At 40.2% G+C, this 12,213-nt stretch overlaps 1 protein-coding gene across 3 annotated transcripts in view; it reads right to left on the bottom strand.

The window, feature by feature from the left end:
• Positions 1–8,048: 8,048 nt before the first annotated feature.
• The window catches only part of LOC114479724 (corticotropin-releasing factor receptor 2), a 36,351-nt gene continuing 32,186 nt past the window's right edge, over positions 8,049–12,213 (bottom strand). For all 3 annotated transcript variants that reach the window (XM_028473557.1, XM_028473558.1, XM_028473559.1), the window contains one exon: positions 8,049–11,429. In XM_028473557.1, coding sequence (XP_028329358.1) covers positions 11,289–11,429 — 141 coding nt within the window. In that variant the 3' untranslated portion in view covers positions 8,049–11,288. The remainder of the gene's footprint in view (positions 11,430–12,213) is intronic.

Here is a 12,213-nt window from a genome sequence, read left to right as displayed (position 1 = left end):
AATGTAATACAGTAGATATTAACACTATATATGGTCAAAACATTGTATTTCCTGGAGAGGAGCAGATGAGGACAATTTATTTGAAAAATTCACAATTCTTAGAATCAATAAAATCTTATTCAGATATGTTTACCCCAAATCATATTACAGTAAGTTATATGTGGATACATTAAACAATAATACAGTGTCGTCATACATTTAGGATATATTAAGGAGCTAATTTTACTCAAAATACCGACAGATTTCATTAGTTTTCGACAAACATGAGTTTACATTTCTCATACATTTCTCCATCAGCCCTTGAAATGTGCAGGGAGTGTTTGTAATTCCCTGGGTCATCCTGTTGAACTCGAAGAATCTCTGTGGACACACAAGGGCTGTCTTGTGTTTATCTCTCTCACGACCTCAATCTGATATTACCCACTTTTGAGGTCAAGGACCAAAAACCACTTCAATCTAGTGACAGCCGAGAATGCCTCTTCCAGATTAGGGAGGGCATACATGTCTTTGATGGTGTTCAGATTTAACTTTCTGTAATCAACACAAAGTCTTACATATTCATTCTTCTTCCTTACAACTGCTATTGATGACAAAAATGGTGAAAAAAGGGTTTTCATCATTCAGTTAGATTTGGTGCTTTGCTTTGCCAGTGCAACTGAAATCTGTGTCATTTACTGAAAAAACCTCTGGCATTGCACTTACCTTCTGTATGATTCGCTCTTTCCATTTTGGAGGGACTGGAGAATCTGCAAAGTTGAGATTGAGCTCAACGGCTTTTGAGCTGGGAGCACGTTGAGATTGCTGAGGGATCTGACTGGTTGGCGCTATCTCTGGCATGGCATCCATTACAGAAATGACAGTTTTTGCAGGAATAACTCATGTTTACTTTCGATTTGCAGGACCACTGGAAACTTTTGGGACGGTTTCTCAGGGAGGATAAGTAAACAGTTGGTGACCAATTTACCACCTGGCAATTATTTCAGGCTCAGCCCCTGTCAGTTTGACCAGACCATGGCTGCCATCCTCTTGCTGCTTGTAACCGTAGGGCAGGGCATTAAGATCTTCATTGGTCAGGGAGAGACAGTCGAAGAGAATGTTTAAGAGTGTTGGTGCCGATTAAAAGAAAGGACTGAAGCACGCTGAGCTCACCAGGCATAGTGACGGAGTGCATGTAGGGCGCCGAGCGGTGAGCGCGTCAAGGAAAGAGCGTACACACGCAGCACATACACAATTCCACACCAAAGAGGAGGACCTCATCAGAATCAGCTTCGAGGGGCCAGAACTGATGGACTATGATGCCAGGCCAGATGTTCAGCTGTGGTTCTCCCAGGGCAGGGGTCTGCAACTGCGGCTCTGGAGCCTAATGCGGCTCTTTGACACTTTTGCAATGGCTCCCCATATAGCTTTAAAAAAAACTATTGAAAAAAATAATTTTTTTTTTTTTTTTTTACAGAGGCTATTAATGATTAATGATAAAAAAAATAAATAAAATCAAGATATAACAATTTGTTAACCTAAAATAAATCACGTTGTGCAATGACTAACACCTTCCTCCTTCAAAATCTACAGACCATCAAATAAGTTTTAAATCCCTGGTAAAATAACTAAACCAACAAAAACACTATTCTGGAAGAAAATACAGATTTTAATTGTGTGGGAAGAGATTCATTTTACCGCCAATGTGCCGGTTAAATATGCATGCTTTATGTGTGATACAGTTTTATTTCTTGAGGTCAATTTATTTTATTTTAAACTGTTTTTAAGTTGCCATTTACACAATCAATAAAAATCAAGTCAAATTAAATCAAACATTATTCTATATCATTTTAACTGTATAGAAATTAATTCACTGTATTGCCTTCATTGAGAAGGTATTTTTTCGGCTCCAGGAGGACTTTAATCCAGGTGAGATGAGGCAAAATGGCTCCTTTGAGAGTAAAGGTTGTAGACCCCTGACCAGGGGAAGAGGGTTAGGAGACCCCAGTATAAGAGCTGGTCCCTCTGAATTGAATTCCATGGGGTGAAGCAATGCAGATGCTAAATTGGTTATGCTACTGTTAAGTGAATTCAAGTACAGCATTTCTGCAAAACAAAAAACAAAAAAACATGTAACCTGTTGTTATGCTTTGCTGTTATTTAAAACATTTTTGTTACATCTTTTAAAATGATATAAAAGAAATGCCCTGTTATTTCAGCCACTGTTTGAAAACTTAATATTGATAAGAAAACGTTAAAACATTTTGCAAATATATCTCGAGTCACTGTCAATCTTTACTTCAACTATGGTATGCCAGTTAAGTCAAATATTCATCAGCATGCATGGCTTGAGAAGAAAAAAAAGGGTGCGACCAAATTCTGTGCTGGTGCGACCAACTGAGAAGGTTAGTCACACCAGTGCCACCACTGGAAAAGTTAGTGTAGAGCCCTGCTTTGGGTATTTTCACAGGGGCTGATTTTTTGAGCAGGAATTGGTTTTTGGGTTTACGTGAATGTCCAGTGGGACTGACTCGTGTGGTAGCACCCATTTGTCCTGCAATGAGGGCTTGCTTTATGATAATGTCTTCACCCAGCAAGTCATCACCGCCAGTCGCACATGTGCAGAACAACCGGATATAACTTAAAGTGGAACAAAGTGTTCACTGTTTACAAGAAAGATAAATTATTTCATTTTGAATTAAAAATGGAATAAACCAGCCACCAAAATCTGAATTAACTTTAATTTGGAATTAAATTAGCATTAGAAATTAAGAGTTTACAAAGTCAGGTTAAAGAGGAATTAAAGCGCCCATGAAACGTGGCCAATATAACCATCTTCGCCACATTGGAAACAGTACCAAGGCTTTGGCCTACTCCTTGCAGCATGGTTTGTCGAAGGGAACTTTGTTCAGGTATTTTTGATTTAATCTTTGAATTGGCTTTTGGTGAATGAAGTTTTTCCCTAGGTTTTGGTTGCTTTGGTCTAGCGACATGGTTCTGGAGCTCAGCAATTTGTGCTTTCAGTTCAGTGACCAGATCACTTTGAGAAGTTACAGGTGGGTCTTATTTTTGGGGTTTCCATTTCTTCAGTTGACCTAGCAGGTCAGTGATTTGTGTTTGCACTTCAGTGAGATCGTTTTGTACCGTGGATTTGGAGATGCCAGGTCTTGCAGCAATAGCATTTTTGGTCTGGTAACAGCAAAGTGTTTTTTCATTCGACTCTCTTTTGTAGTATGCTTGTCCTCTTCCACTCTCAACTGTAGTAGTAGCTCAGTGAATGAAGGTGGTTCAACCTTTTTCCTTTTGAGCTGAAGACCCGCCAACAAAACATGACCCCAACACCCTCGACAAAATTGATGCAGAAGGTGTCCGTCAACTTCACTAGTTCTTTTCAAAGCTTTGAAGAGAGCTGTTTGCAAGCGATGGAGATAATATGAGGGCTTTTCACCTGCATCTTGGAGAGCGTTGAGAAATTTAGCGAGAAGCTCATCACCGTCTTCCACTGTGCCGAAAGATGAATTAAGTAATTCAAGTAAGCTGAAGGCAAAGCTGAAAGGTATGTTTGCAGCAGGTGGGTCAAGACTGTCTAAGACCCGTGAGCGTTGTAAATCTGATAGATCTTTTTTTTGTCATACTCAAACTAACGTGGTGAGTGACTTTCCAGGGTAAACAATGGGCCTGAGAGACAGCTCGCTCTGCTCGTCTCAGCCATCAAGAGCACTAATCGTCCAAATAAGCTTCTGTTTCGCAGCACGAGTCCTGTAGCTTCAGGCACAGAATGCGGCTTCTGCTTCACTGCACTGCAGGATAGAGCAGCTTCCAATGATTCACTCCCAGGAACTTCCAGGCCGTGGTCCTCAGAAGACCAAAGACTGACTTCACAAATATATGAGTACTTGAGTGACACCGTGGGACGAATCAGTAGAAAAGTGTGCAAGTATCTCAATGCTTATGTCTAAAAAATAGTTTGGGGTCAAAGTGTGTAAATATCTGATAGCTTAGTGGAGACAAATAAATGTCTATCTGAATGATACTGTGGAGACAGATTTCAGCGAAAGTGACAAAGGAAAGAGATTACAATTAACTATTTGAAGGTCAGAGTGAGGACTGATTGGTACAAAGTGCCATGGAAACAATGCGCTTGTTTTTAATCCAAATAATTTTCTTTCATGTGCCACACTGACATAATTACAACAGTCCTTGGTTTGAAAGGCAGATGAAAAAAAAAGGCCTCAAAGAGTTCAAAACACTTGACAGGCTGATGGTCAAGGTCAGGAGGAATTTGCACCGCCAAAGTCAGGCTGCAGCAAACACTAACATGCTGCAGTGTCCGTGTGTCGATGTAGAAGGTTAAAACATCCACATGAAAATCAATTTTTGTTCTAAATGTTACGGGTCCCAAGGATGAAGGACCACAATAACGAATGAAAGTCGCTGTATAATGCAGGTGAAACAGAGGAGTCAGGATACGAACAGTCTACACAGCTCTCCAGATTACTTCTCATTTAATGACATACATCATCACAATCACATAACCACTGTGTACATATTTCCTTTGTCCAGTTTCCTCATTTTACACACCTTTCGCTAATAATTTCCACAACTCAAATTTACATCATTTCTCATCACTCAATATACAATTTATATAAACATTACTCTTTATATAAATTACATTACTCTTTATATAAATAACCCATTTTGTACATACAGTGCATATACTTTGTTTCAGGATAACCTATTATTATCTTTTACTAAATAAATTCACAGTTTTCATGCTTTTGAGAATGTAATAAACCTTTGCCTCTCTCAAGGGGCCTGGGTTAAAGGATTAATGTTTGTGATATGTGTTATTATTAATGTGAACAAAACAGAACTGTAAAACATATTGTGTAAATGCTCTACTTACTGTTAACTAGGTGAAACTATTCTGAACCAAAATGGTGGCTGCTGCCAAACTTTGCCTGTCTTGTTTGAGCCAAAATAACGGCTGCCGACCGAACTTTTACACCCGCTCGTGTTTTTAAAACTACACATAACTTGGCTAAACATGCTCTAAGCTTCACCTAACACCTCTAGCGGTAACAACGTTTACTTATATCCAACATTCTGTAGTGCTTGGAACTTTGACTGACCTGTACAATGCAGGTGAAACAGAGAAGCAAGGACACGATCTGTGTTCACAGTTCACCAGATTACTTCTGAAGAGACGGGGGAAAGCGGCGCCCCTTTACCTGTACCCAGAGCAACTACTTCCCACACAGAAGTTCCATACCTCATTATTTTTGATGAAATTACAATAAAAGCACCCAAATGTTCACAATAAAAAAAACTATAAATAAATAAATAAATAAAATACCAAAACTATACTTCAGCTCTTACACATAAATTGTGGCTGAGCCTATTTTTGGGAGTGCCACATAAATATGTAAGCATCAAAGGTCGACAAAGGTTTTCAGGGAAGCAACAATTATTGTGACCTAAAATCAAACCAATGCTCCAATGCATCCTTGTCACAGTGAGTAGGTCACATTTAGTTTATCAGGACCTCTGAAGGAAGCAGATCCTCCCCGCAGTCCAAACCAGTGTGTGTGTGTCTAGGCTCAGCCGGTTGACAAGATGCTTTCTCAGCAGCTCTTGCTCGACTCTGTATGGAGTGTTAAAATGTGTGAGAAAGCCTCCATGTGCACTACAACTTCGGCGACGGGCTTCTTTGTTTATGTTCTCAGAATTAGAATAGCTAATGATGAGCCAAGTTGGCGTTAGCCCTTTACAGGCGTGAAGGTGGTTACAGACCCTGGTCAAAGACATGAGGCGGGTCCAGCAGAGCGTGAGACCTGACAAATTGTCTACGACTCACTGACGAATTCTTTGAAGGAGGAAGCTACAGTAGGTTTACCGCGTTGCAGAGATGTTCACAAGTCTTTTTTTGCAAGTCCAAGTCAAGTCTCAAGTCTTTGTGGTGTGAGACTTGGTTGAGTCTCAAGTCTTTGGTCATGAGTCCAAGTTAAGTCTCAAGTCTCTAAAAAATAAGTCTTATGTCTCTTCCGGTTGTAATGAGCCTTCTGTCATCTGCTGCTACCAGGGGCCTCATTTATAAAAGTGTGCCTAGGTAAGCGCACTTTAGCTGCCGTACGATAAAAACCAGGAACATTTTTCTTTTACAATTTATAAATCAAGGCGCACAAATGTCCCACGCCTTTTTTTGTTTATAAATCACAATTAACTCAAAAGTTATTGTACGTGAGGAAACACCTTACTCCACCCATATGGTGCCCATAAAAGGACCGGTGAACGTCCTTAATGAATATTCACTAATACAAATTTCACAGTGGAACGAGGGGGAAAATGAGCAAATAAAATAAATTTCATTCAATGCGAGGTGGAGGTATTAATTGTTGAGGTGGACAAACGCAGGAGAGCGTAATTTGGTGACACATTACGAATGATAGAAAGGCAGATCGCGTTGCGTTGCCTCATCAGACAGTGACAGGTGAAAAATAAACGATCACACATAAAAGCGGAGGAGAAAATGTGGATCACTCTCAACATGTCTGTTCAACAGGTGGAAGAAGGGGCACCGGAGCTCAGCTTCACAAAAAGCTGGAGGATACAGTGTGGATTAGGGGTCCCCTCGGGACACACACAGATCCACTATATATGCGTCAAAAACATGGGATTAAACTCCACAACAACTCGCAGCTCGTCTTTCTCCCACTGCAGTCTCATCCTCCCTCCCGCAGCACCTTGTCCTCCCCGGGGAGGGGTCCTGCCTCTTGCTGGTCTTTGAGGATCCTCTCCCTCCGGTGTATCCCATGCATCTCGTCCTCCAGCAGTGCCAAATATGCCATTGTGCATCGTTATGCATTAGCGTGTTCCTTTTTAAAACAACTCCAGGTGTTGCAGCCAATTGATCGGCAGTTTTGCACAATGATCATGTGATTTTGATTACAATTATTATTATTAATATGTAACTGTATTCGTAGGCGCGCGCACGTCACTCACACCCTGCGGGCGTCAGTGTAATTTTCTTTTCCTCCTACGTTTTTGCAAATGCATGTTGTGAAATGTTCAGTGTTCAATTATTTCACACAATTTCTATAAATTTCACAGAGCTGTCTTTAATTTCATCCTTCTCTTGTTGGCGTTGGAGTTTCTCGTTTCTCATGATTTTGTGCGTACGGCAGGGTCAGAGCTGCCGTGGAGGTGCGCACATTATCTGGCCAGGTTTTTTTTTTTTTATATATATATCCCAAACTTTTCTTATATGTGGTGTATGCTTTCTTTTGTACGTACGCAGTGTTTGTAAATGAGCCCCCTGGTCTCCTAAAAATACTGCACAGCTATATCAAAGAAATTCAAAGCATTTACTGTATTATTATCACTCCTTTATCTATTAGCATACAGTATCAATACTGATTAGTTGTTATATGATCACTTTAAACAGACTATTGAAATATCTTTGATTTGTGTACTGCAGACTTTGCAGTCAGCGCTCCTTTTGTTGGTACCGTCCAGTTTGAAGCTGTTGTAACCAAATGTGATGACAAATGGTACGGCTGGTATTCTGGTTACCATGAAAAAAAAGGAGGGAATCACATTAGGCCCGTCAGATGTTTCAGAGTTAATACGCCAAACATAATGATTGTTTGTCAAGTGTCTTTATAACGTCATGGCGTCCCACACTTGAAAAAGGAAGGACTTGACCAGACTCAGGATTTCACTTGTTCTTACTTTTATTTTTTCCAGTGACAAGAAAGGTGAAAAGCCTTAGAACACAAAACACAATGCAAATAAGTTCAACATTTTCCATCAAACAAGGTAAGTACAAATAAACACAATTTCAGGTAAGCACATTTAATTAGGTTAAAGTATATTTTAAACTATTATTTTTTACAACCAATGCAGGTAGGTAAACTGTAAAATTAGGCATTAACCAAACAGAAAACTAGGTCTACTTTCATAACCTGAAACATTTTCCTTATGTTTATATTAATTATAGATATTACAATTTCAATTTTACATACATCAATACAACAAGGTTTTAGGCTAATTTTAAACTTTTTATACTCCTCTCATATAAACAACTTAATAAACTCAGCAAATTAATTATACAATGATGAGATCACATTTTAACATTCCAGTCCTTGTGAGCTCACCGGTAGCCCTTTTGGTTTCAGCCCTTTTCCCATGAGTATTGTGCAATGCACGTTTCCAGGGTTCTCAGCTCCGTTGCACACAGCCAAAGGCTGGCGCGCTGCTTTTCCTCTCCATTTGCAGGGTAACTTTCTCATCAGTGAGATTGCACTCACCTGTTGAGGTGCGGCGCGGAGATTCAAGCACGCACACGGAGCAATATGAGCGTGCCAGCATGCGCTTGGAGCGGCACATGCACTCGGCATTACGTGCTTTGAGCACTAAGGCAGATCGCCGCAACATTGTTCACGAGTCCCTAAACACGAGTCCAAGTCAAGTCTGAAGTCTCTGTGTGCGTGACTTAAATGTGACTCGAGTCCAAGTCACAAACTCGAGTCCCCATCTCTGCCGCATTGCTCCTATAAATAAAAGGTATGCTGACATTAAAAAAGTATGAAAGACAATTAAACAGTTTGAACAAAGATGTGGAGTTGTCAGACAGACAGATTTAAAGATTGTATAAATGTCAGGTAGCAGTTTTTACCTCTGACCACTGATAAACCCTCATGTCGAAAGTAATTAATCAAAAAGGCGCTATGCAACAGTTCACCTATAGCAAGAAATGCCTCTTAAATCGTAAATATTGTGTAGGTTTCTAGGATACTGGAGCATTTATTTGTACTACGGAGCTGGATGAGTATAGAGAGAGAGAATATCTCTCCATTAGCAGGCTTCACCTAACCAAACATGTTCTGTCAAAGATCCACGTCATACAAAGCTGGTGTAGCCTGTGAGTATTAGAATTACAAAATCTTTTAAATGTTTATCAGGCACTGGGCTGGAATAAGTAAATGTTTATTTACTTTTTATAGTTAGTGTCATTATTAATATTTATGTCATTATTTAGTGATAATATTTTATTTAACATTTTACATTATTGGTGCATAATATATATTTGAAATAATATTGTTGAAGCCAATGTGTATTATGTTTCTCTTTACTTTTCTTTTATAATCCTGGGTTTTATTTCCAATGGTTGATTGTCACGTTCTTGTGATTTATGCAATCGGAGGTGTGCACGAGAAGGCCCGGAGGTGAACCCGAGAAACACGGACGGACGGACGGACGCAGTGAAGCTAAATGAAAGCTTGCCGTAGTTCGGGAGTTCCACGGACATCAGCGCGGAGAGGGGTTGATTGGTGGAGCTGAGGACAGGAGGAGAGAGCTGCAGGAGGAGGAGGCCACTGCGGGCTAACGGAAAGCCATGTTTTGGTTACTGTGTTTTGAAACCACAGTTGCCCGTGTTTTCACTGCACTCAATGTCTTGAAAGACCCCACCAGCTGGGAATGTTTTCGGCATTGAGTTGTGAGTAAAACGGAGAAAGTTGTCCGTTTAACGACTACACGTGACTGTGTGTATGTGTGTGGGTGTGTGCGCACGGGTGTGTGTGTGGTGCTTGAGTTTGATTTGACACGTGTCGGGTTCCATTGTCAGTGGAGTGTTTGTGTTTTGATTATTATTTTATTTGCATACTGATTTGTTAAAAGTCTGTTTTAGTAAATTATTTTATAATATAGTTCATATAAAAGTTGTCTAAAACTGTTTCCTCTCTGGATCTCAGTGTTATTAATTAGTATTATATTGCAAATTAGTTTGTGTATATTGGTGGGATCATAGACAATTGAGGTACACCTTTGTGGTATTTACCATTACAAATTTCAATGAACCCTAGTACCCCTCCATTCTCAAGTAGGGCTTCATATAGAGCGGTGTGCAGGTGCTACATAAAATTGGGGGCTCGTCCGGCATACTAAATTCATTGTAAAAACATTTAAAAATAGTGATCATTTAGAGTTAGAGATTAGTGTTGATCCAGATATGTACAAAAATCAATAAAATAAAATAAATAACAATATAAAAATGAAAAAAAAAATAAAAAATTTTGAAGTTCGAAACACAACTCATGAGACATGAGTTGTGTTTTAAAACATTTTAAAACATTTTATAACTAGAGTGTTAGGTTTGCGATTGCTGAACACTGTGACTGTGCGTTCTATTTGTAGTTTCACTGTTCTACCACTAGGTTTTGTGTGTACACGGTTAGAGCTGTCCGTATATTTACACCTGTGCACCAACGTACACGTTGATAAATAACATACTTTGCTCGGGGATGTTCGTACGCATGTCGTACGAGCTTGCAACGGTTGAAAAATTTGGCTACTGGTTTGAACTTTTAGTGCTCAGCAGGGCAGGCACAGGGTATGAAATTAGATTTGTGCCGGTGAAAAGGAACAAAATAAGTGAATGTTTCAGATACAGTTAAAACCAAGGGGGGGGGGGGGGGGGGAGGGGGGGGCAAGGTGAATTAAAAAGGCAACACAAAATGCTTCACACAAAAAATACAACAAAAAATACAGCTAATATTGAAAACTCCCCAACACCCACCCACACACGCGCTTACACGTAAACGCTGCAGCTGATGCTGTTAGCGTTAGCATCACTGTTGTGCACTAACCAGTCTAAATAAAGTCTTTCTTGACAAAAAAAAATTACATAGAAAAGTCGGCTTATTGGAGGAACCTGCCAATTACTTAACAAAACGTAATTTTACCCGCATTTGGTGAGTGGCAAGTGCTATTTTAAACCCTGGTCTCAGGCACCCCACTATTTGTCAAAACTGTTTCAGGTGTATAATATTCTAATGGTTCCCCATACTAAACTCATGACTCATGGAGACCGAGCCTTTGAGTCAGTTGCACTTCTGCTATGGAACGGCCTCCCCAAAACCCTGTCTTCAATTTCAAAAAGCACCATAAAACCTACTTGTTTAGGCAGTCGTTCCTTCAATACTGTCACCAAACTTTCTGCTCGTATGCTTTTTTTTTTAAAAAAACCCAAAAAGAAACAAGTGCTTGTAGCCAGTGGAGCGTCATGCGCTGGGTACTAAAAGTCAGAACCAGTTGACGCAAAAGACTATAAAAGACTAATCTTATTTTAAATCGTCTTTTTGGCTACTGAGTTATCAGGCTGATTGTTATTGATAATCTCTGATTGTAATACTTGATAACCAAGAGAAGTCCACTCAGCTCCACAGCTGTACATGTTCGTGTTTTCTGTCTGCGGTTCCTTTGCCATGACGCCTCTTCTCTGTCAAGCCTCTCAGTCTCTGCTGCTGCCATCAGACGGCTGTGGTCTGTTTGATGCTGTGGAAGCTGATCCTGGTTGGAGATGTGGGGATGGACATTCCACGCAGGACTCGCATTCTGAGCGCGTGGTTGTCCTGCCATCTGTGCCAGCGCTTCCTGACAGCAGAGCGAACCTGCAACATACAGGGAAAAACCTCCATTAGACCTGATGAGGTCAACCAACCAACCAACCAACCAACCAACCAGCCCAACTAGAAACCACCTAACCAACCAACAATCTCTCCTGATCGTATTCTCCAGTTCAGGTTCTTGACACGCCCACCGCGAGTAAGTAGAGCAAAACCGCGTAGTCTGTGAATGAAGGCGGGCTGAAGGAAAGGATGCCGTGATGTCATTGTTTTGGTCTGTCTAGAAATCACGGAACATGAAGTTTTCCCAACGCTTGTAAATGTCATTGAAATCCATGAAAATGATCAAGTTCACTTTTAATTTGAAACGCCTTCATCGATAAACAATATAACAGGTTGATCTGATCAGATCATTGATCTGATTATTGCAGTGACTGAGTCACAGTTAAAATATCTCTCCTTGATCATCATCATCATCATCATCATCGCTGTAAAGTGTGACCGAGTTAGATGCGCTGGAGATATGAGGAAATAACGCGGCTGCAGAGCGTCCTGCTTTATTGCAGAGGGATGTTTGCAGTGAAACAGAACTATTGGCTTCCATAATACGCAGTTTTAAATATAAATAGTTTAAAGCGACCTGAGCTGAGCCTCATTAAAATATGTGTGGGAACAGTTTGTGGTCCATCCTCATCTTCATATGACGCTTGTTTCACTCTGTAGTGGATCAAACTGTGACTTTATGTTGGACATAGTATGAAAATAGTTGAATCACTGTGGCCAACGTGGACAGAAGTCTGCATCTGTCAGAGTTTTAATTAGTCGTACA

This window comes from Gouania willdenowi, chromosome 17 (assembly GCF_900634775.1).
Source record: "Gouania willdenowi chromosome 17, fGouWil2.1, whole genome shotgun sequence".
Taxonomy (NCBI): Eukaryota; Metazoa; Chordata; class Actinopteri; order Blenniiformes; family Gobiesocidae; genus Gouania; species Gouania willdenowi.
The sequence above is the reverse complement of the archived record's forward strand: the minus strand, read 5'-3'. Positions and strand labels throughout refer to the sequence as shown.